The 24,666-nt window shown below is 36.5% G+C and overlaps 1 protein-coding gene across 2 annotated transcripts; it reads right to left on the reverse strand.

Annotated features, from left to right (window-relative positions):
* Positions 1 to 2,588: 2,588 nt before the first annotated feature.
* LAMTOR3 (late endosomal/lysosomal adaptor, MAPK and MTOR activator 3) lies at positions 2,589 to 16,551 on the reverse strand. Of its 2 annotated transcripts, XM_058547573.1 has the most exons (7): positions 16,459 to 16,551; positions 16,144 to 16,189; positions 13,266 to 13,300; positions 7,668 to 7,726; positions 6,294 to 6,427; positions 5,120 to 5,183; positions 2,589 to 3,344 (listed from the first exon to the last, which is right to left on the reverse strand). In XM_058547573.1, the coding sequence occupies exons 2-7, from the start codon at positions 16,150 to 16,152 to the stop codon at positions 3,271 to 3,273; spliced, it is 375 nt and encodes a 124-aa protein (XP_058403556.1). In that variant the 5' UTR covers positions 16,153 to 16,189; positions 16,459 to 16,551; the 3' UTR covers positions 2,589 to 3,270. The 2 variants fall into 2 exon arrangements, with proteins under 2 accessions (XP_058403556.1, XP_058403557.1); XM_058547574.1 differs by lacking the exons at positions 13,266 to 13,300; positions 16,144 to 16,189; positions 16,459 to 16,551 and adding an exon at positions 9,589 to 9,717.
* Between the last annotated feature and the right edge of the window lie 8,115 nt (positions 16,552 to 24,666).

Raw genomic sequence — 24,666 nt, forward strand, 5'->3', positions numbered from 1 at the left:
CGGATCCCGGGCGTGCACCGACTCACCGCTTGTTAAGCCATGCTGTGGCAGCGTCCTGTATAAAGTAGAGGAAGATGGGCACGGATGTTAGCCCAGGGCCAGTCTTCCTCAGCTAAAAAAAGAGGAGGATTGGCATCGGATGTTAGCTCAGGGCCGGTCTTCCTCACACACACAAAAAAAGTACAATGACATTTTTTCAGTGAATAGGCTCACTCCTGGGATCCCTGTACTCCAGCTACCTAGTTTCACTCCCTGGAGGCCACCAACGTTACCAGGCTCTGTGTATCTTCAGAGACAGTCTATCATATACAAGCAAGTATGAACACATATATTTTTTCCTCTTATCATAAACTGTACCATACTACAGTTTCACATCATGCTTTTTTCACTGAACATTATGTCTTGGAGATCATTCCATCTCAGTACCTGAAGTCTTCTTCACTCTTTTTCCCACTGGTCAAATGTAGTAATTTAATCAATCCTCTATGATTAGGTGACCATGTAATTTCTTAAAGTGGGACACCTGAGAGTTGAAAGGACCACTAATAAGTGTTGCACCAAGAACAGTAGGTATAAACTGGAACTGTTAGAAAAAACAGAACACATGGTCATCCTAACTATGAAAGATATTTAGGTTGTTTACAATCCTTTGATATTACCAAATTACAATGATATAGTTGCAAATATATAATTTTGCAGAAGTCCATATGTATCCGGAGGATTAAACATCTAGAGTGGAATTGTGATGGCTGAGGGTGATGGTAAATTTTATGTCAACTTGACTGGCCGTGGGGTGCCCAAATTTAACATCGTTTTGTCTGTGGGTTCTGTTTCTCTGGAGAATCCTAATACAATGGATCAAAGGTTATGTGCATTTGAAAGTTTGATACAGAATGTCAAACTGTCCTACATAAAAGGTATAACAATTTACACTTCCATCAGCAGGGCATAAAAAAGGCCTGTCCTACTTATTGAATAATCCCTTCCCCACTGACTTATAATGTCATACTTAAAACGTTTTAAGTCTCATGTATGTATGTACTAAAGTCTGTTTCTGGGTTAGTCTGTTCCATTGATCTGTCTAGTTGTACACCTAATCTAGTTTTACGTTATCTTTTAAAAATAGTTAATCTAGGGGCCTGCCCAGTGGTGTAGTTGTTAAGTTCGTGCGCTCTGCTTCGGCGGCCCAGGGTTCACAGGGTTGGATCCCAGGTGTGGACCTATGTACGCACTGCTTGTCATGTCATGCTGTGGCGGCATCCTATATAAAATAGAGGAAGATGGGCACCGATGTTAGCCCAGGGCCAATCTTCCCCAGCAAAAAGAGGATTGGCAACAGATGTTAGCTCAGGGCTAATCTTCCTCAACAACAACAACAAAAAAGTTAATCTAGTTTCACATTACCTTTTCAAAAATTTCTTAAGAGATCTTCACCTTATTTTTCCAGATGAACTACAGAATAATTTATCTATTATACACCTTGAAACAGAAATCCTAACAGTAGCTGTATTCACTACACAAAGGTTAATATCTCCATTTATTAGTTTTCTTTCCTGGGTTTTTAGATATATAATTATTATTACTTGCAATTAAAATTTTGGTCACCTCATTTATAAAAGAAGTGTTTCTTGTTTCATGCATCATTGCATCGGCAAAAATCTCCTGAACACTATTAAATAGTAATCCAGATAATGAGAATTCTAGACTTTAATGGGTGTGTCTAACAGGTGTGTGCCTCATTAGGTTGTGACAATTAACTATTTATAGCTCCCTGCAGGTAAACTCTCTCTCTTGCCTCTATTTCTTTGTAAACCCTGTTGTTCTTGCCCAATTTAAATGCCCCTATTCTGTGTTTCTACAGCATCCTGCCCATAGCGTTATCTCAGCACTTCCTATACCTGTTTCATTTACTGAGCTATAAATTCTTTCAAGGTAGGTACCACAATTTACTCTCATATTTGCACAGGATGGAAAGAGGAAGGGAGGGAGGGAGAGAGTGAAGAAGGGAAGCACACAGGCACAGTGCCTGGCCGACCACCTCACTGCACAACTCTAGGGACTGCCTCTGCACACACTCCATGTCAAACGCACTCCTGGAGCACAGAAATAAAATGTGAACTGTGCTCTCAGAATTTTGCTATGTGGCAGCTCCGGTGATTGGCACATAGTAGGTGCTCGATGCATGTGTACTAAATCGTACCAGTGACAAACCGTCAAAGAACCTAGGAGGAAACTAATAACCTCGAATGATGGACTGCATTCCTGAATACAAAGGGCATATTCTAGAACTGTGACACCAATTTCATAGAGATTTAATGAGGCTCATGGATGAGGTCTATTTTCCAATTGACACTTTATGCTAGGTAAAACAGTCCCAAAACCAATACCTACAAGAAATACTCACTACTTATTTGGGCAGTTGAAAGAGTGAGTTAAGTTAATTATATTCTTTAAAGTTTTGAAAGAATTCTGTGAAAAGAAACCTGTATGGTGTTCAAACTGTACTTTTAAAAATACTATTTACACTCACGTATGAAAAAAATAGATGTACTATCATGTTTATATACATACTAATATTGGAAACAGAGTCTGATAATGAACCACATCTGAATTTTATAAAGAACACACAAACATTAAAACACTGGTTACAGAAAGCAAACTGGGGGAAAAAACCATTAGCTATCATTTTCATATTCATTAAACAGCAGCACCCTCTGAGAAGAATCAATTAGTAATATTCATCTATACTGCAAAATAATATATACATAAGAAAGTTAGTGATTGTACTGATTTTATTACTTTTACTATGCCATTTTATCTTCCTTACACTCGATGCAAAGAAATAAAAAAATGAAGAAAAATATGTCCTCATTATTATTCACAATAAAACGGGTTTTCCGTGTTCTGTAAGCCTGGGTGTATTGTACAATAGGGAGAACTTAGTGGTTCAAGTGGTTCCATTTTGATTCTGACCCACTGAATAGAATCTCATCCATATTTGGTGACTGGACTAACTCCATGGGAGCTGTGATAGACTGAACCATTTCTGCAGTATCCCCAGATGTAACTAAATAAGAAAAGGCCCTACACAAGAAAAGATAATGAATCTGTCCATAAATTATATCTATAGGTTCTCTCTTTAGTGTAAGGTGGAAAAGGGGGCCCTTTCTTGAATACATGGATACAAGTATTGTTGTGGTCTAAAGATTGCTGGATTGCTATTGTGTCTGTTATAATGACGATAAGGTATACATCGAAACTGCTGTCAGATTAAGAAACTTCCACAACTTGTCTCAATTCTTCAAATAATGGAGCAAGTTCCTTTTCTAGGCTGACAATTAGTCCTAAAACAAAGAGATTTAAAAAATTAGAACATTAGAAAAATGTACCTGAAAAAGTCTTTGACTTAAATTCCCCCTTGTCAAAATTTACTTACTAAAAAGTAAATGAGACAGTTTATTTCCTGTAACTAAAACAAAATATTGTAATTCTAAAGAAAGTAACTAAAAAACCCATATTCATTATGAAATTTATTTTCATCATCTATTATTGAAGTAGATAAATGAAAAATATATTTTTTTATTGGAAGATAAAAAATGAATTACAAACACTATAATTTTATTAGTTTTGAAAGGAAAACCTTAGTTTATACCTTATTGTTTTAAAATCTGCAGTGATTCAGAAATAATACACATGATTTTTACTAAAAAAGGCACACTTTTTTCCTGAGCAAACTTTAATGGACTTTCAAAAGAAAGGTAGATAGGCTGCTTCAATCTTGAGCAAAGAAAATAATCAAATTTATTTTATAAATTGAATAAAGCTAAAGCATAAATAAGTATTTCAAATAAAAAAATTACTTTTAAAGATGAAAGGTAGGAGTACAAAATATACACTTCCATGTTTAAAAAGAAGTTCAATGATGAATCTGGAAGACAAACTAGTCTAGAAATGAGCATACAGCTTCTCCTTAGTTTACCAGAGGGAAAGGACATACACCTTAGACACTGCTTCTTTTATGTGCACACAAAGATCTTCCTCTGTCTCACAGAATATTAAAAGCACCTGGGATTCTCAAGGAAATGTTCTACGTACTGAAATATAATTCTGTACATTATTATAATTTATAACAACTGATGATTTGGCATGTGATGGTGAATTATCACAACTGAGGTTTAATATACTTAAAATACTGACACCACTACTATCCTATAGAATTTAAAATGTGTTTTCACATGTAGTACTGTACAGCTCCAAAACATTTAGAAATGGAAGAGATCTAATAGACCATCAAATCTACCCTTCTCCTTTTAAAGACGAGGCATGTAAGGACAGGCTTCAGTTACATAGCTGGGAATAGAACATGCTGGAACAGCTTGGAAAGAAAAAAACAGAAAAGGAATGTATAACAGTCCTAAATAACAGTCAAATCTGACGGAGACAGACGTTAAAAAAAAATCCCACTTTATCCAAAAGGGATATAATAAATTACAATTCAACTGAATACTGTCATTTTATACATAAATACCCCATGAAAGCTACTGGATGTAATGGGATCTTACTCTCCTTTATAGAAAGGACAGCTTCCTCGTGTTTGTGCTCAAATTCTTCAACCCACAAGAAGAACGTGAATATGTTCATCCTATTCACTCTTTAAATTCTCAATCACATTCATCTTGCCTACTATTGTTCAATTTTTAAAAATTCGAATAGATTGGTCTATATGGAATTCAACTCATCCTTGATCATTTTATGTGTTTTGTTTGATTATCTTCCCTACTTTCTTTTTGTTTTCTTAAGCTGTTTTAATGTGAGCAAGATGTAGCATTCAAGAGAGAACTTCAATTTCCTTCCTATATTAAAGGATCACTTACCCATACACCGTCTGATTTGAACTAGAAAATAACTCCGTAAGATGGAGAAAGCAGATATTAGCTCCATTATACAGATACGGAAAACAGAACTCAGAGAAGTTACTTTTTTGGAGATCCAGGAATAGATGGTGGAGCTGCACCATGAGTTCAGGTTTTCTGACTCTAAATCTACTATTTCTATCATATTAGACTGTTCAGAAATGGTATTATAAAGAATTAAAAGCTATATTTAAGACAAAACACACCTGTATTGGCATTGCTGCTGGCTATGAAACTCACCACCAAAGGTAAACGATTGAATTGAACCACCTAAAAAGAAAATGAGATCTAAATAATACGTTGTATTGTGGAAAGGAAGTATAATTCAAATGAAATCTCTTAATCTTTCAAAAATTTTTAAATAGTCAATGTGTAAGATACTAGCCCAACATCATTGTATCACATCATGAAATATGAAAGAGCTGAAAATAAATATTTCCATAAAGCAGAGTTACTGATATCTCTTAGAGACATCAACACTACTTAGCCTGGAAAGTTTTGAAGGTGGGACTGTGTCGTCTTCATCTTTTTTTATCTCTAAAGCCCAGTCAATTACATAGTAGGAGCTTAATAAATAACTGATAATTAAATGGCAAAGGCAGTATTTCTCAATTATTCAAATAGTCATATCTTCATGATTTTTCTGCCTCCTGTGTCCTACTATAATTAAATTAATTTAAATTAATTTTAAATCATCTATCTTTTTAAAAGCCCTAGCTTCAACCTAATCTTTATCAGTGAAATTAAAGGTCAGATGGGTTGCTTATCTTTCGCCTAATACACATTAAAATACATAACTTTTAAAATAAAACATCAGTAGTATATGAAGCATACTCTGATAAACACTGCTCTAAAGCAGAAGTGATTAATTTATTATACAGAAGAAAATGCAGCTGGAGATCAAAAGGTATGTAGCAACCAATTTCATTCCCACTATTAATAATATCATTGATTTTATATATATATTCCAAACCAAATGAAAGAATTAGCAGCAATAACAAATTTAAATAACTTATCACTTGATTCAAGAGAAATTTTTTATCTGTCACAACAACAACAAAAAAGTGTGTCATTTGAGAAATCACAGTTGTTAAGCTAAGGGCACCATCTACTGGAGGTAATAGTGACCTGACTTACTCTTTTTAGGATAACAAGTACATTATTATTAAATCTTTTTAACTACTTTTCCATATTAATTAATTCTTAGTATAAAATGTGAAAAAAGTTACTAAAGTTTAACATAACCAATTTGAAGGCTAAGATTTTAAAATTCCATCCCCTTCAAAACTAAAATTTAGAATGATAACACAAACTATTTTATATAGAAGACATAAAAACAATAGTGGCAATCAGTAAACCATTCGATAATGATGAACTTACCTGGTAGGTGTTATAGTAACAGATGATACTTTTATTTTTCGAAAGTCCAAGTTTGCTTCCTTGGTCTGTTGCAAGGGCAAAAGTAGATAAGAAACCAGGTCTCAAAGCATGCTCAGGAGCATTATCATTGGCCACTGGAAGTACAAATGATTTAAATAAAAATTATGCATTGGGTATGGTCGGGAGAAGATTTACAGCACCTTCTTTTTTTACATAAATCTGTAAAAAAAAATCAAGCACAAGGGTTATGCTTCACAATATTGAAAATCATATCACTAATTGAGGCTCACCAATTTAGGTGGAAAAAACTGATAACTGGAAGTTGAGTGACCATAACTAACAGAAGAAATGCTGATTCTCACAATTTTTTTTATTTTTAAAAGAATACTAAATGTTTATATTTTCTTAATATCTACCTTAAAACACAGATTAATCAGTACATTTAATAAATTGAATATTCTAGTTAACTAAGAGTCAAGCTAGAATAAAGTAATGAAAAAAGCTTCAAAAACCTTTGGGCTCATAAAACCCACAGTAGTATCACTTATAGATATTATTAATTCTGCAGCTGGCCATCTGTTTTAAGTTTCTTTCACTCATTAAAAGGTCTGAATGGAGTCAGTTGTACCAATAAGTGTAGAGCTTAAGGCTTTAACACAGAGATCCTCAGAAAGAACATTAGAGCTGGAAAAACCTCTGAGATTATTTTGTTCAAAGCCCTCATTACAAAACACAGGAAAAAGGCAAGTGCCTTGCCCATGGCCACCCATGTCTGACGGTGGGATAGAAAGCACAATGGACCACACATTATGAGATGACGGGTTCTATTATTATCTTGCCACTGACTCGTGCAAGTTTGGCTGACAATGTACTCTCTGCACTTAAATCATCTTGGTTTATAAAATGGAAGAACTAAATTAGGTGATTTATAAACTTCCTTTCAATTCTAAACAATCAATATATGTTGATTAAAATGTATGGATGCTTATCTTAAAACTACTAGCGATATTAATAAAAAGTACATATTGCAGGGAGTCTTTGTGTATAATATACCCAGCTGCATACATGCCCAGTCTCATCACTTAGATTTACTAATGGTTTACATTACACCATAAAACATCTTTCATGGGAAACTGGGCCTGTGAAAAATCCATGCTTAAACTCTGGATGTTAACATGATATATCTGACATGTAATAAGTTATAAGTTCCAACCCAGCCTGCAACATACAAAAGCAAACATTTCCCCCCAAACTAAGACCATCTCCTGAACTTAATGAAATAGGTCCTATAGGCTTGCCTTCTGCACTATTCAGATATAAACACATTTTTATTCAAAAGCAAAAATGACACTGGCATGAAAGTGCTCAGTTTACCTTTAATAACAGGCACTCCATCTCTATCTGACACAACAATAGCATGAAGCCCTTCAACACTAGAAACAAAAAAAGTTAAAATATTATAAAACATTATCTCAAAATATGCACCCCAAAGTCATAATGGTAATTTTCCTGTATATTACTGAAAAACCATGGAAAGTCAATTACTGATATCATAAGCTCCTATAATGTGTTTGCCAAAACTCTTCTAGAAATGAAACAAATGTGTATTACTTACATGTTTATAATCTTTACAAATTTATGTAGTTTATCGATGAAGATCTAAAACAGCTCATTCTTCATTAAAATTGCTAATTATCATTCCATGGTTTACAAAAGTATGAGAGGTTATCAGCAGTGGTTACAGTGACAAAAAGAAAGACTTTTTACTTCCTCTCGTTTATTCCAATATCAAGTGCTTAGCGTCTGTAGCACATAATATTTATGATACCATAATAAGCAAAAACAGACAGAGTCTCTGCCTTCACCAAACTTAAAGGCTACCTTGAACCAATTATAAAGCTCTCTAAGCCCCAGTCAACAATCTCACTTGGCTATTGTGAAATTTAATAAAATAATGCATGTAAAGTAGAGGTTGGTACACACTTAACATACAAAAATATTAATTATTATTAATTAACATCAGGGTGCCATCTGTGCACACCAATGACGTAATTTACCACTGTAGTTTAAGTACTAAATTATTAGTGAGAATCCCTAAAGCACAAAAGTAAAGTGTTAACTACAGTGGGAAAACATTCTCAAACTTTAACATTTATACAAAATCTATAGCCTTGTAACTATCTTGTAATAACTGTAGATTGCAACTCAGAAGTATGTTCAATGTTCCTGCTATCACCCAGAGTTATCCCTTCCTTATTGTGTTAATCTTAATGTTTTAACTTAGGAATGAGGAATATTCAATATTAACTTAAGATACTGAAATTAAATTTTTTAAAAATCCCATTGTCAAAAACTTTTAAGTCAGAGAAGTGTTATTAAAATTTGAGGAGAAAATGTTACACACAAAGCCATTTATCTGTCTCACATTAAAAACAAGAATGATGAAACAACTGTGTATAAATATTTACTGGTATTATTTTCTATTATTATTCAATCTTGAAATTATCTATGGATTAAAGCATACTCTATAAAATTAATACATAAAACAAATATATTTTTCTAAGTTAACAACTAGATTATATAAGAATATATTCTACAGCTACCTGTACACACACAAATCACTTTGTGCAGTCATCAACATCAACACTGCTTGAAATAGAAAACAATTAGAAACCTAACCGTCCACCAAGAAGGACAAGTTAAATAAGTTGCAACATACATATACAATGAATGGAGTACTCTGCAGCCATAAAAAACAAAGCAGCAGCTCTTTATGTACTCAGAAGGACTGACCTCAAAGTTATACTGTCTAGTGAAAAAAGTCTTTAATAGTGTGTACAAGAAGCAACAATCTATGTAAAAGCATGAGTAGGCGTGTGTCTGTATATGTTGCAATGGACTAAACGTTTATGTCACCCCCAAAATTCTTATGTTGAAACCCTAATCCCAATGTGATGGTATCTGGATGGTATTTGGAAGCCTTTGGGAGGTAATTATGCCACAAGGGTGGAGACCTCATGAACGGGATAGTGTCCTTATAAGAGGCCAGAGCTAGCTAGCCCTCTTTCCACTGAGTGAGGATATGAGAAGTCTGCAAACTGCATCAGGAACAGGGCCCTCACAAGAAACCAACTATGGTGGCACCCTGATCTCAGACTTGCAGCCTCTACAACTGTGAAAAATAAATTTTGAGTGTTTATAAGAAATCTAGTCTATGGTACTTTGTTATAGCAGCTTGAACTAAGACAAATGCGTATATGTGTAAATATGTGTGCTTATATACATGTTTGCTTACAGCTGCATAAAATCTCTCTGAAGGTAACCAAGAGTGCCCCTGAGATGGGAACTTGTGGCTGGAGGGCAGGGATGGGAAGCTTCTCACTTTCCGTCCTTCAGTTAACTTTTGCATCTTGAACTTTAAGAATGTATTGCCTACTCAAAAAATAAGCAAATTAAAAAACAGGGAAAGAGTACTACAAAAATGTTTAGAAATATTTGTGTCACCATACGTAGCTTCCTTTTTCTTATTTTCATGGTAATTAATTTAAAAGAGGAATTAGAAAAAAAAAGGACTTTCTTGTTAATGGATTTCAACTTCACAGAAAAATGTCCAACAAAGTAGAAAAATCACTCACATACTTAACAACCCATTTAAAGAAATCAGGTCACAAATATAAAAGGTGTTTCCAATTCTACACATAGTGAACAAAAAATAACATGAATAGATTTTATTAATAATTGAAAATAACTATGATGCATTAATAGGTACATTATACTTTTAGAAGGAATAAATTAAATTTTATGCAATATTCTGCAGAAGTCTAAATCTTAAGCTTACTATAACAAACATTTTTATTCCAAAAAAGCAAATATTACGTTAGTAATCAAAAACATACTTAGTTTTATTCAAATAATGATGAAACATTTGGTTATTTTAAAACACGTACAGTTGTGACTCTTAGAGCCTGAGACTGCTTTGGGTCACAACTAGATTTTAAAGTACAAGTCCAAGAACTATATTTAATAGAAAATAAAAAAAATGAACAAAAACACATTCCATCAATATCTGCAGCTGTCTCACTTAGTTGCTGAGAGGAACAGCAGTACAACAATTACAAGCATGGACCCACAGCTCTGAAGCCAGGCTGCCTGTGTCCAGATCCCTTAACTTTACATACATCTAGTAACAAATCAAACTGTATATTCTACTACTTTACTTTATAAGTGTTAAATATTATTATTTCTTCATTCTTTTAGCTCTTGGGATGCAACAAGCCTACTTTCAAGAAAGGTCATGCATATGAATCAAACTGGCCTTGGTCTTTACAGAGAAAAAAAAAACAACACATGGTACTCATCCCTTTCCTTTTATTACGGAAGATTTTCATTGTTTTTATAAATATCAATTCTGCTTCTGTTCCTGTATTTTGTTGCCAGTGTGGTATTCCCACCCCATCCTGCCGGCCAATTTTAGCATCCTTTCAATATGCTAAACTTCCAACAAGGTAAATACAGAAAGCACTCATTTTATATGTTTCCAATATGGACAACTTTTGGTTACTACAGTTTAGTTAAATACCACCACTTCTCCCAACAGCATGGGTCAAATTTCAGTAAGTACGGTATATTAACTGAGTAACTGTATAAAGCACAAACTTCACTAACTCTTCTGTTCACAAATCACTATGTAAATAACTTTGTACATAACAGATGCACATTGTGATCGGCAACCAATCACATCACTTCTTTCGAAGTGTGTTGGTCACTGAGCATCTATTATTCAGTTTATGCAGAGATAGCAAAGCATATAGTTTTGTTATCTCCCTGTCTTCCAATGATAAACCATGTGACATCAAAAAATAAATAAATAAATAACTGAAATAGGGAACTGGCCAATAAAGATGAAATACAGCAAAGAAATGAAAAGTTATAATGCTGGAAGTGGAATTCAAATAGAAAGTAAACGAAGTTACAAAAGAAATAGCTGGCTGAGGGAATGCTGACACTGCCACTGTTGCGCACTAGATGTGCAGCCAGAGGAACTCAGTGAAGGCAAATTTATTGACATAAATGAGGAAAGTGGCTGTGATGAAAAGGATGAAGATGTAGCAGAGGAAGTGACACTGGCAAAAAAACTACATTAAAGGAACTCTCAGAGATATTTCACAGCATTGAAAGTAGACAGGACAAAATGTTGTAAGCTGATTCAAACTTAGAAAGGAGTAAGCCAATTTGCCAAGACACAGAAAAGACGCCTGTTCCTTATCTTAAGGATATACCTTTCATATGTCTTAAGGTATATGAAAAGAAGCAGGCAAACACTGTTCAAACTATACTCGGTAAGTTTTTTACAAAGAAATAAACACTCTAATTCTCACGTTTCTACTGTTTTAAATTATAGTGTATTAAACAAATATTAGTTTTAGCATTTGTTTTCCTTCCCCTAAACATAAGCAACAATATGAAAGGTTTTTCTGTTTTTTTTTTTTTTTTTTTTTGGTGAGGAAGACAGGCTGAGCTAACATCCACTGCCAATCCTCCTATTTCTGCTGAGGAAGATTAGCTCTGAGCTAACATCTGTGCCCATCTTCCTCTATTTTGTATATGGGATGCCGCCACAGCATGGCTTGATGAGTGGTGCATTGGTCTGCACCCAGGATTTGAACCTCCGAATCTGTAAGCAGCCGAAGCGGAGTGTGCAAACCTAATCACTATACCACCACACTGGCCCCTGCAAGGTTTTAATGTTTAGACAAAATTTTTTAAAGGTCACAAAACAACTGTCATTTTTCCCATTGCTTACTAAAATTGCTTTGGACACTTTCAGCTTGTATGGCCATTTCTATGCCCCTGCACTACTGCACAAAGTAGGACTGCCTGTATTGGTAATCATTAGGTTGAGAACAGAATCAGCAGCTTGCCTTTGTAGTTTGCCAATACTAGGAAGAGAATAAAAATGAATTTAAGTATTGCATTAACAAGAAATCAATGGTAACAATTACTTAACACTTCAATAGTGTTTTCTTCCTGAATATAAAAGAAAAATATAGATATAATAAAACCAGAAAATAATGTCATTAATTTCTAGTGGTCTGTAATCAGAGTAAAGGCACAAGCTAACTGGCAAACCCCACCAAACAATTCAGGCAAAAATCCAGAGTGTTTTTTTCCTACCCACAGAAATAAAGTGACATCTAAAACCTTTTTAACTTCAAACAGATTTGGAGGATAAGAAATAAAAAAAGGATCTCACATCACATATTCTGCTATATTACCTCAAACGTTATTGAATTATTCTGGAATGTGAAAATGGATGTCTCAAGTTATAGTCCTCTCTCTCATGCCCTTAACTTGCAGGTATCATTTTTACAGTAAACTAAATATGAATTTTAATTCAACTAAAGTGACAGTCCTTTGAATCAGTAAAATATCTAAAAGGAACTGTGCTGTCCTCAACACAAGAGCCTAATTTATAAAATGGTGCATCAAATGGACTGTATGCAGGCAAAAGAAAGCCTTGCGATTTTTCCAAGTATGAACTGCTGTCTAAGTCTAGGATTTTCGGGTTACAAAGACTCGGCAATTAGGTCTTAAAATCAATATTAAAAGTAAAGGCAAGTTCTTAAGGTTTTTCCCTTACAATTACCCTACTTCAAAGTATAATCCAGTAAACTGCTATGATAGTATATTTGAAAGAACTCTAAAATCGGCAAGAAATCTGAGCTCTACCCCTCTGGCATTCACTAGCTGTTTAACCTTAGACAAATCACATAACTTCTCTAGGCCTCATGTTACTTACCTGCAAATTCAATGGACATCTCTTGTGCTACCTAGGGTTATGTTAGGTATTTGAAAGTGCTAAATAATAGCATAATATACACATAATATTAGTCTAAAACAGAAACAAAATACTACATAAAATCAACATATGTTATGCAGAATTTATTTAATAACAAATTAGTAATTTTTTACCTTGGTAATTTTTTATACAGGAATCGCTTTAGATCCTGAAAGAGAATATAAAAAATCAATACGCCTTGAACTGGCTCTCTAGATACTGTCCTATCCACACTCCAGGTACCTTAAGTCATCACTCACAACCTTTCTTGCTTGTGTTCTTTCTGTTTCTGATTTTGACACTTACTAGTTGTGTGACTTGGACAAGTTAACTAACCTTTTTCTCTAAGCCTCAGTTTGATTATTTGTTGAGAAGGGATAATCATAGAACATGTCACACGATTGTTTTTCAAGTTTATTGAGAAGATGCATGTAAAGTGACTTGCATATCTGGAAATGGGAAAGACAAATACAGATTAGCTGTAAAATTAGATGATAATTTTCACACTATTTTACAACCTGTTGCTATTGTTGTGTTCACTTGAGAATATATTGTAAACATCTTTCCATGTCCATAGACAGACTTTCTAACATCACTTCAATGATCCTGGGTAAGTTAATCAACTTCTCTGAAACTCAGTTTCCTCACATGACTAAAGATAAATGATAATGTGTGTCAACTGTTTAGCATGGAACCTAATTAGAACTAAAGAAATAGAAGACTATTTTATGTCTCATCTCGCTCTCTCATCTGGGGAATTTCATTGACAACCAGGTATCAATTATGAGCTCCACACAAGTAAATCAGATATTTGTCTCTAATCCCTACTATTCTCCAAATCTGAATGTTCATTTTATTTCATGTTATCCCCACCAGCTTATCTCTGCTCTCATCTTAAACACACACAAAAAACTCATTTTGTTTTATCAGAAATCCAGATTTCCTCAATCTCTTCTTGTTTCCACTAATGGCACTACTAATCCTGTTATTTGGGTTTAAAACATAGAGTAATATTTAATCCTAACCTCACGTGTTACTTTTAAAACACTTGTGAAGTCAAATGTTTTAAAACTGATCTCTTCCTTTTTTCAACTGACATTATAATTTAGGTTTATTTTATTATTTATGATTGGCACTAGCCTCCCAAACGGTATGCTGGTCTCCCGTTTCTATCCCACATAGTTCTACACAATGCTAATAATCACATTATTTTCTTTCTCTAAAGCCATAATTGCAGTGCTTCTCAACCCTGGTTATGGAAAACACTTGGGGAGCATAAAAATAAACACTGATGCCTGGGGAGGTGCTCCCCAGATGATTCCCTGTGCAGCCAAGGTTGAGAAGCAATGTTTAAATGGCTCTCCACTGTTTACTGAACTATGTACAAATTCTTTAGACATTTGAGGCTCTCTACGATAAGGTCTACAACTAACTTTACAGTCCTGCTTCTTACCACTCCCTCACACATATGCCCAGCCCCAGCCAAAGTGGACTACTCACAGGTCCCAGCTCCTCCACACACACCTTTCCCTTTCCTATCCCTCTAACTTTGCTTATGCTATTCATTCTACTAGTGACACTCACCCTCTCAATCTTACTTTTAACAAAATTGCTACTCATTATTTAAAGCTAACCTCAACCACCAAATACTCCAAATAGGCTTTCCTGATAAAGACAAACCAGATATAATTCCTCTCTCCTTTGTATTTTCACACTATAATGCATGCATATCTAAGTACTTTTTTTTAAACTTTAAAAACCCTTAAGAAGAATTATACCTTAATCATCTTTATTCCACCCACAGCCCTTATTACAGCAACCTTTGCAAGGCAGATGCTCAATAGATATTTAGTGATTTGATTCTGCCTAAAAAATAATAAGGTCTCAAAAATATAACGGGGGGGGGGGGGGCCAGCATAGTGGTTAAGTTCCCGCACTGTGCTTCAGTGGCCCAGATCCCGGGTGTGGACCGACGCACTGCTCATCAAGCCATACTGTGGCAGCAACCCATATACAAAATAGAGGAAGATGGGCACAGATGTTAGCTCAGAGCTAATCTTCCTCAGCAAAAAGAGGAGGCCTGGCAATGGATGTTAGCTCAGCGCCAATCTTCCTCACAAAAAAAAAAAATATATATATATATATATATGTATATATAATGTAAGACACCCAAAAATGGAGTGATAAGGGCATAAAAAGTTGCTAAATGTTGAAACACAACCTTGTAACCTAAAAAGAAAAATCACTTTCATATTAATGTTGAATGACTCTTTAGTGTAGTCAAGAGCATGGACTCTGGAGCCCGACTGCCTGGGTTGGTATCTTGACTCCACAACTTACTAGCTGTATAACCTGAGGCAAGTTACTTAATCTTCTGTGCCTTAGCATTTTCATCTGCAACACAAGAATAATAATAGTGCTATCTCATAAAAGTTGTTGTAAGAATTAAAGAGTATATGTTCAATGTTTAGAATACCCAGCATGTAGGCAAAATAATAACAGGATGTAAAATATAAACATAAACAGTAGTAGGAGTATTAATTCTCTGCTGTTCCTAGTAACTAGTACAATTAAATTCCCTAAACTTAGAATTTCGGTTTTATCGCTGTGCTTTTAAAGAGACATCAACTAGAAATCATCTCAAATTGCCACAATGAACCGAGAGAGACATCATGACCACTTGCTGGAAAAGAAGATTCAGAGCAGCAAACCATCGTTTAGAAATTCAAATAGTAAACATTCAGAGCCCCTCTTCCGCCCCAGAACAGGGGAGCGGGAAGAATACAATTTTCCCGATCTCAGGCACCTGAGTGTTCCTCCACCTCGACTCCAGCAGGCACTCAGGACCCCGCGAATCTATTCGTATTAGTCACTCGCTCCAGATTCCGGAGGAAATAACGAGGGGAGCGCTAAAACGACAGCAACTGCTACTTGGGAAGCGCTACCTCTGCGCGCCCGGGAGCCTCCTCCGAACGCCCACCCTCTCCTGCCCCGGGCGGGGCGTTAACTCACATCCGCCATGACGAGCCCCTTCCTCCCGCAGGGTCCAGCTCCACGCCTGGAAGAGAAGCTCCTGGTGACTCTCTGCCCACGGCAGCCTCGCCCTCCCCACCCCGGCCTAACGAGCGGGGCCGGCGCTCGGCAGCCCAGGCGGGAGGGCGCGGCTCCGGCCCGGACCAGGAAGGCCGACGGGAGTCGGAGCTCCCAGACAGCCGCCGGGACGCCGGGCGCCCCTCTCAGCCACTCCACCCTCTTCCCCCGAGACCCAGGCCCGAGGGAGAGGGCCAGGGGCCCGGCACTGGACACAGGACAAAGGGCTCCAGTTACCTGGCTTTCTAGGCTGCCCGGTCCTCTCCGCTGTCACTTCAAGAACAGCCTCAGAGACAGCTTCCTCGGAGAGCCGTCGTCACATGATTTCTGACGGCCTCTGTGCTCCAGGAAGCAGTTCCTACGCCTCCGACCCCCGGGGACCTGAGATTTCCGGTGGGCGCGGCCGCACTGGCGCCCCGCCCTCCGCGGGCTGCTGCCTGCGCCTGCGCAGACGTCGGGACGTCGGCCGTTGCATAGACGATTCTTACGAGACCGCCGGGCCCTAAAGCCCCCCGGATAATGCTTGCAAGAAGACATTTTTTGTGCGGAGAGGGTGCATAAATTTCATTAGCTTTTCAGGGCGCGTTATGTGAAAACTTCTTGTAAGTAAAACAATTTGAAGGGATGGTGTTACAAGCTGAACAGCAAGCAGCAGATTGCCGGTGATCAGAAGCCCAGGTCAATCGGTTTCTGACCCCAACTTCCTAGTCTCTGTTGGTTTTCTCCTGGGTGCCACCATGTGCTCTCACTCAAGGCTTCGTCAAGACTGGATCGAGGAGCTCTGGGCTGTGTGGCGTTCTCTCGGTTGTGTGTGCACCTCCAGCCTCCACTTTTAACACATGCAGATACTGGACAACCTTCTTTCATTGGCTCTTGACTTAGAAGGTTGTGCCTTCCAAGGACTGCCCATATTATTTTTGGTTTGGTGCCTTGCTGGTTTGCACATTTAACACAAACTTACAGTAGGTGGTAGGAAAATGAAGTCTATGGGAACTTGCTTACACTGATCTTCAGCTCCAATTCCTAAAAATAGGAGTGCAAAAGGAATTAACTCTAGCCCAGACGTGGTGAAAGAGTTGGATACTTAATTCCTAGTTCCTTAAGAGGATGAAATGGTAAACTACAAAGCTTTCAAGTGTTACAAATGACCTCCTAATCGTTACAAGTGAACTTGGCAGTTCCATGGCAACTGACATCATTGAAGATCAATTTCCTTTTTCTTATTTAAACCTTTTCATTTCTTAGCTTCTGGTACACTGCACTAGTTATTTTAGGTCCTCACCCATTCTAGTCTCCTAACTGTTTAGATAATGGCATTTAAATCTCATCTTGGATTTCTCTGCTATTTTTCTCTTTCCACTGAGAATGCGAGTCTTAAATCTGTACCTTTCATCTGAGCTCTAGGCTCACATTTTCAGCTGCTTGTTGGATGTTGGATATTTCCACATAACATGTCTTACTGTCAGCTCTAACTCAAATGCTCTAAACACTTCTCCGATAAACCTATTTCTCCTTATCTGTGTCTGCGCGGTTCCATGATTCGACTAGGCAAGTATCACGTTCGCTTTTTCCTTCTTCATGTCCTCTGTTCTTCCCTGAGGGCGATTTTTGCATCTATATTTTTTCAATTCTTCATTCAAACCATTATTCTATTCAGCAAGACTATATTAATAGCTACTTAATAACATCTAGATAAACCTTCCTAAAACAGCACACATTACTGCTGTTGAAAAAATCTTGAGTGATGTACCACTGCAGACCACGATACGGTTGAATCTTTGATCTGACACTAACTAACATCTTCTGTTTTACTTCTGAATGCATTTTTTTTTTTTGGTGAGGAAGATCAGCCCTGAGCTAACATCTGCCAATCCTTCTCTTTTTGCTGAGGAAGACCGGCCCTGGGCTAACATCCGTGCCCATCTTCCTCCACTTTATATGGGATGCCACCACAGCATGGCTTGACAAATGGTGTGTTGGTGCGCGCCCGCGATCCGGGCTGGTGAACCCCCCGGCCGTGGCAGCGGAGCGCGCACTTAACTGGTTGCACCACTGGGCCGGCCCCCTGAATGCATTCTAATGTGAATCCTATACTGCAGCCAAAGTGATTACCTCACCCTGCCATCAACATGACTTTTATTTTCTCACACTGCTTCTGGAGGTTCCTTTAATCTGAAATGTTTATTTCTCTTGTAGGGGAGGAAAAACTTCTTTCTACTCTTAGGTTCTGTGGCTGGGCCTAAGAAGTAAACTGACACAGAGAGATTAACAGAAAAACATGCAAATTTATTTAATATTTTTACGTGTACACAGGAGCCTTCAGAAAGAAAATGAAGATCCAAAGAAGCCGTTAGGCCCAAAAGCTTATGTACCTTTCTACGCAAACAACAACAGACTATGGGGATGTCACAAGACAAAGAGGCTTGGGCTAGGGGCAGTAAATTGTGGGACAGTGACTTTGAAATATATGGGGGAAACTAATGGAAGGGCTATTTTAGTAGGTTTGTTTGTACAGGTCCATTTTGGCATCAGTCCTGTCTCTGTGATAAGAATGTTCTCTGCCCGATGGAGGGAGGACACCTTTCTCACAGGAAATTTTATGACCTGCTTTTAGGTAAAAAAAAAAAAAAAAGGGAGGTCAGAGAGCCCTTCTTGTATCTGCTGTTTCTTAGAGCCTTCAGCTCAAAATAATCAATATGCCCAAGTGGCATATATTGGGGTGGCGTATTCTGAACCCCTTCACTCTCCACCTTAGCTATGTAAATCTTGTTTCCCTATAACATCTCCTCACCCGTCACATTCTCTTGAATGCTACTATCTACTACCAAGAATGACTGATAGTTGTGCATAAATATGTGTCACAGTTTTGGTTTGTTTTCCCAATGAGACCATAAGGTCTAGAAGGCTGGGTCATGTTGGAGATTTTTTCCAGTTTCTTACAATGCCTAGGTTTCTTGCACTCAGTAGGCACTCATTCAACATTTGTGGAATAAAAGTGATTAAAATAAACCATTAATTCAGGCCCTAACTACAACTTCTTATGCGCCCCACCCCTCTACCATTTGCCCCCAAGGTTAGAGGCAAATAAAACTATGAACTCTAGTAAGAACTTTTAATTTCTGGAAGTGCTACTTTTCATTTTAACAAAATTCTCAATCTTAATGACCTAAGTAGTTGACCTGGAAAATATTTTTTTTCTTCCTTTTGAGCGGCAAAAAGGGAGAGCATTGCTTGCCAAGCTCTCCAAACATCATGTCCTGAAATTGAAAGAACTAATAAGATTTCTAATTTCCGAGTGTGGTGGTTTCCAAATTATGGCATGTCAGTGGGAGAGTTCCTTAGGTACTCAGATTGATCCGTTCACTGCTTTTGGTACAGGACTAGGGGAAATACCGACTGACCTAAAAGATTATCAGCACTATGTACCAGTTCTCCAAAGTACGGAGCACCAGATGATCCCAGAGGTTCAGGAAGAAACTAGTAGAAACTGTACACACACACACACATGCACACAAAATGTTTATCTCATCATTCAAATTTCTAGTACACAGCATACTAGTACATTATATAAACATGTACATGTTAAAGTTCTTTTATTGGTTATATCAGAGCCTTTGTTTCTGCATCTCTTTAGCTTAAATTTCTCTTAGCTGTTGTATACAGCAGAGATTTCTCAATTTTTCTTTGATTCTGCTTTCCTATAAAAAAAATCTACAATCATCTGGGTTTAGGCTGGCTCCATTGTCTCTGTGAAAATTCTAGTTGGTAATCAAATTCATATGGAGAGGAGAGTCTTACTGATTCTCCAACATACAAAAACAAAAATTTTATCACTTAGACTGGCCAAGCTAGAAAATGTTTTGCTAATTTTGATTCTGGCTGTGGTTTGGGATTTGGCCCATTGGGAATACAATTGTAAGGTCATATGCAGTAACCTTCTCTTCTATACTACTTCTAAGCACACCCTGGACTCAGGCAGTCACCTCAGAAATCACTAATTCTGATCTCTGGCTTACATCCAATAGTCAAGCATTGGAATCACTCGTCAACATCTTAGCCTCCCCTACCGTCTTTCCTACCTGACAGAACTCCAAATTTGGATGAGTTAATTGAGTTGTATCTCCATGCCTATGCCTAAGCTGCTGGATTAGGCTGGAGAAAATACAACTAAACAGACTGTAAATTCTGTCACCAACCGGGGACCCATAGAAATCCTGCTTTTTCACTAGTTAGCTGACTCAGTGAAAATAATTCCTTCAAATTGTCTTCTTTCTAAGCATCTGCTTATCATTCTTTCCCCTCCCCCACTTTACATAAACTGCCTATTTCCATCAGGAAAATGCAAGCCATATAACATCTTGCCACCAACACTACAAATCTACCTGCATCTGCACCCATCCTCTGTGCATTCCTTTCTGAAAGAATGCTGGTGGCGTCTCTTAGCTAAAGGAATTCTTCTATCTTTGCAACGGCTCCTATATCCTTGGGACACATCAGGTACTTACCGCTATTCCTCTTTTCTCTATCTTTACTCTTTCACTTTCTACTTACCCCTTTCCATCAGAACAAAAAAATTAGTAAGATCTCTCATATAATAGATAGTAAAGTCTCATGTAATAAATAACAACTGAAAAAATAAAAGCTTTCTTTAGCAACCACCATACTCTTCTAGCCCCCATCCTTTTTCTCTACTCCGTTTCACAGCCAAATTTTTGGAAAGTTTTTAATATTCCTGCTCTGGTCCAAGCCATGATCACCTATCCTTTGACAATAACTTCCTATCCTTCCTACATTTACTTTTGCCCTTCAGTCTTCTCCACACAGCAACTAAAACGATATTTTAAAAACTCAAATCTCATCATGTAACTCCTCCTCAAAAATCTCAAAGGTTTTCTATTGACTTAGGATAAAGTCCAATTATCGTCATAATGGTTTATATATGGTCTATGGGATCTGGCCCCTATCTTATTTTAATTCTCTAACTTACCTTGGCTTCCTTATGCCATAATCAAACAAGTTTGTTTTCACTTTCATAAAGTTTCAATGACTTTGTGAACTTCGCACATTGCCTGAAATATTTCTCTAGCATTCACCTCACTCCTACTTACCTCATCTTTTGGGTTTCAGCTTTAGCTCACTTTTTCAGAGAAACCTTCCCTGATGCCCCCAGAGTAGGTTAAGTCTTCTAAATACATCCTTTCATTGCACCTTGTAATATTCTTTGTAGCATCCATCATAATCATAGTTAGTTATTTACTTGACATTTATTTTCCTCGCTACATGTGAACCTCATGAGGATTTCTGTCTTGTTCGGTGGTGAATTCCCAGCACTCTGCTCACCACCTGGGATAGAGCAGGCATTCATACATTGGTTGAATGGTTGAATGAATGAAAAAAAAAGGGCATATTAAGAATATAAAACATGACAAAAACAAATCCTTTACAGTGAGAACACACCTTCTTTTTATTCATATATTGAGATAAACTGCAGAGACTGAAAGACACAAATTCATCATAAATCATTCAGAAGAACATTCATGAAAAATCAAATGCATTTTTTAACAGAGTTCTCACACAGAAACTTTTATTTTATATAAGTCTGATATAACACTAAATATTTTACAAATCAGACATTTCATTTTTAAATCTAATTGTATAATCTTAAATGCACTATAGACAAATAAAGTAAAGAGCTCCTTTACCAGTTTCACTCATTTGACTTATACAAGGCTTCCATTAAAATTCTATCACACCTTGAAAATTACCTGCAGCTTTTAAAAACACATGATTTAGGGCCGGCCCCGTGGCTTAGCGGTTAAGTGCGCGCGCTCCGCTGCTGGCGGCCCGGGTTCGGATCCCGGGCGCACACCGACGTACCGCTTCTCCAGCCATGCTGAGGCCGCGTCCCACATACAGCAACTAGAAGGATGTGCAACTATGACATACAACTATCTACTGGGGCTTTGGGGGAAAAATAAATAAATAAATAAAATTATTAAAAAAAAAAAACACGATTTAAACTTTAAATGGAAAAAAAATTTATGTAGCAATCCAGAAAAACAAAGACAAAACAAAAATAGGTAAGAAGCATTTCTTAATACAAATAAATCACAAAATATCATTTACGTGTGATTTTCCTTCTTCTCATTGGTACCACCATCCAACTCAAAAACAATTCATTTTGAAACTGATGCTTAAAATATTCCAATGTCACTGAAAAATCTCTATTACTTAAGTGGTGCTATTAAATGGCAAAGTAGAATGTCAGATTGGAATGTACCAACTCCTGTGCTGAAGTGAATGAGACTTATTCACATTCATGCCAAGTGTCATCTACTATGCAGTTATTAGACAGCTCAGCAACCAGTAATCCCAATTTTTAATAATAACTTACTAAACTAAGACATTTCAAGAAACAGTTCTTACCCCTACACATTTCCAGATTGCTATAGAAAGATACACTTATAGTTGAAGTATAGGCTCTATAATAGGAATCTGTTTTAAAATATGAAAAAGATTAACAGAAAGAATTCACATCAATGAAATTCTGTGGACTGATTTTTAAAGTCAGAAATCAGAATATCCACCACTAATGGAAGCCCTGCTCTGTGCAAACATAGTGTGGTATATATTAAACAATCACGCATTTGAGGTATTAGCTGGAAAAAAAATATAGATATATATACACCTATACACGGACACATCCACAGAATATTCACAAATCTATTGGCCCCAAAACCAGCAGATAATAAAATTAAATGAAAAAGAATCACGTACCAACAGGAAAAAGTTACACACAGGGAATTTATAAAAAAATGTGGTTGCATGTAATCCTTAATTTAAGGAGTATGTTTTGAATTAACGTTTTGAGGGAGAATGTTTCCATTTATATGAAAGTGTCTGTTTAATAGTAGTAAAACCAAAAAGGAAGCCTGAATTCTAGGACTGTGTTGCCCGCCAGATTATTAAAGGGATATGCAAGAATTCCTTGAAGATCCTCATTCTACTCACTTTTTCTTTGTAATTAAAAAAAAATAATTTTAAATTTTGGAAGTTATTGTTGGAATACTCTTCTTTTTCATTGGTTTATAGAAAATTTTAGATTTTAACTAGGCAGTAGTCCAATGTGGCCAATAGATAAGGATTTTCAGCTATTTGGTAAAGATTAAAATTTAGATTTATTGTTCAGAAGTTTTTCTGTTCAGATAAGAAAAAGGATTATGACTGCCTTTTCAGTTTGCCTCACTCCATACGAAGACAGAGAGTAATATGAGTAGTATTACACCTGAGCTTCATATGGGGAAGCTAAAGGAATGCACAAATCCTCCTTCTGAACCATCTGGTCTCTTGACATAACACTTAACTGGAAAGATGGCTCATTTGGTCCTCAGGCCAATGTCAAGAAATATTCACTGCCTTAACACAGGTGGGAGATTTATTTTTTTAATGAAATATGTAGGAATACACTATTAAGTAATATTAACATGTCACATTTGTTAAATAACAGCTGCATTTAAAAATATTACTGATCAACAAAGGGAAATCAAGAGGTTAATCATGTCTCTCAGTAACTATTTTACATACTAGTGTAACTGAAGATTTAACAAGAAGAAAACTTAAGCATAAAAGTGCAATTAAATAAAGGGCTAGAATTCCACATTCCTGTTCCTGTGAACACCTGAACTGACACAAAAGCAGACTGGCTTAATGCACTGGCATATATATGCCTTAAGGACTTACTTTTCTCTACCAAATCTTTCTAAGTCATAAATAAGAATGTAATGATTATGAAACAAATAACTATTTAAGACTCAAATGCAATCTGTTCTCAAAATATATTGTTTTCACTTATTAAATGGATTATAACTTGAAATTTCTCACTGTTGAGAATTAAATTCTCACATTTGATCAAAATAAATTCTGAAACTTACAAATGATTAGCACCAGTCTATTTGGGAACTAAGGAAACAAAAGACAAGGAGAAAAGGTACTATTTACTTCCCCCAAATCCTCACAAGGACAATGACATTTGTGTATGTTAAAGCATTAATAAATATAATTGTTGCCAAACTTCTAAAATACCAGTTAGAGAAGCTAATAAAGCAGTACTCAAAAATTGAGGGCTTTTAGGCAATGACTAAATGAACAGTACAAGTTATCAAATGAAATTGCAACGCTCACGTAGCCAAAAATAAGATGGCAAAATGTTGAGATTTTTATTATAAGAGTAGCAAACATGAAAATCTTACTACATCTCAAGATAGCTAAAGTCTTCTTTGTAAAATTAACCCCAAATTCTAAGACACTTGGTTGGGTCCTTACACCATTATATAAGTGACATTAAGGACTTAATTTTTACTTGCATACTTCATACATGGCTTAAATTCTCAGGCACTCAATCAGTCATTTCCCACAGATGTTTGAAAATTTAATTTTATCAAACAC

This window comes from Diceros bicornis, chromosome 8, assembly GCF_020826845.1.
Source record: "Diceros bicornis minor isolate mBicDic1 chromosome 8, mDicBic1.mat.cur, whole genome shotgun sequence".
Lineage (NCBI taxonomy): Eukaryota > Metazoa > Chordata > Mammalia > Perissodactyla > Rhinocerotidae > Diceros > Diceros bicornis.

Bases quoted from the DNA above. Each gene is read 5' to 3' on its own strand.
- LAMTOR3 (XM_058547573.1), bottom strand. The intron at 7,727-13,265 runs GTAAAAAATTAC...TTTTGTTTCTAG, and splicing joins CTGTATAAAAAATTACCAAG to TGTTGAAGGGCTTCATGCTA. The intron at 3,345-5,119 runs GTGTGTTTTGTC...TCTTTGTTTTAG, and splicing joins CAGCAGCAATGCCAATACAG to GACTAATTGTCAGCCTAGAA.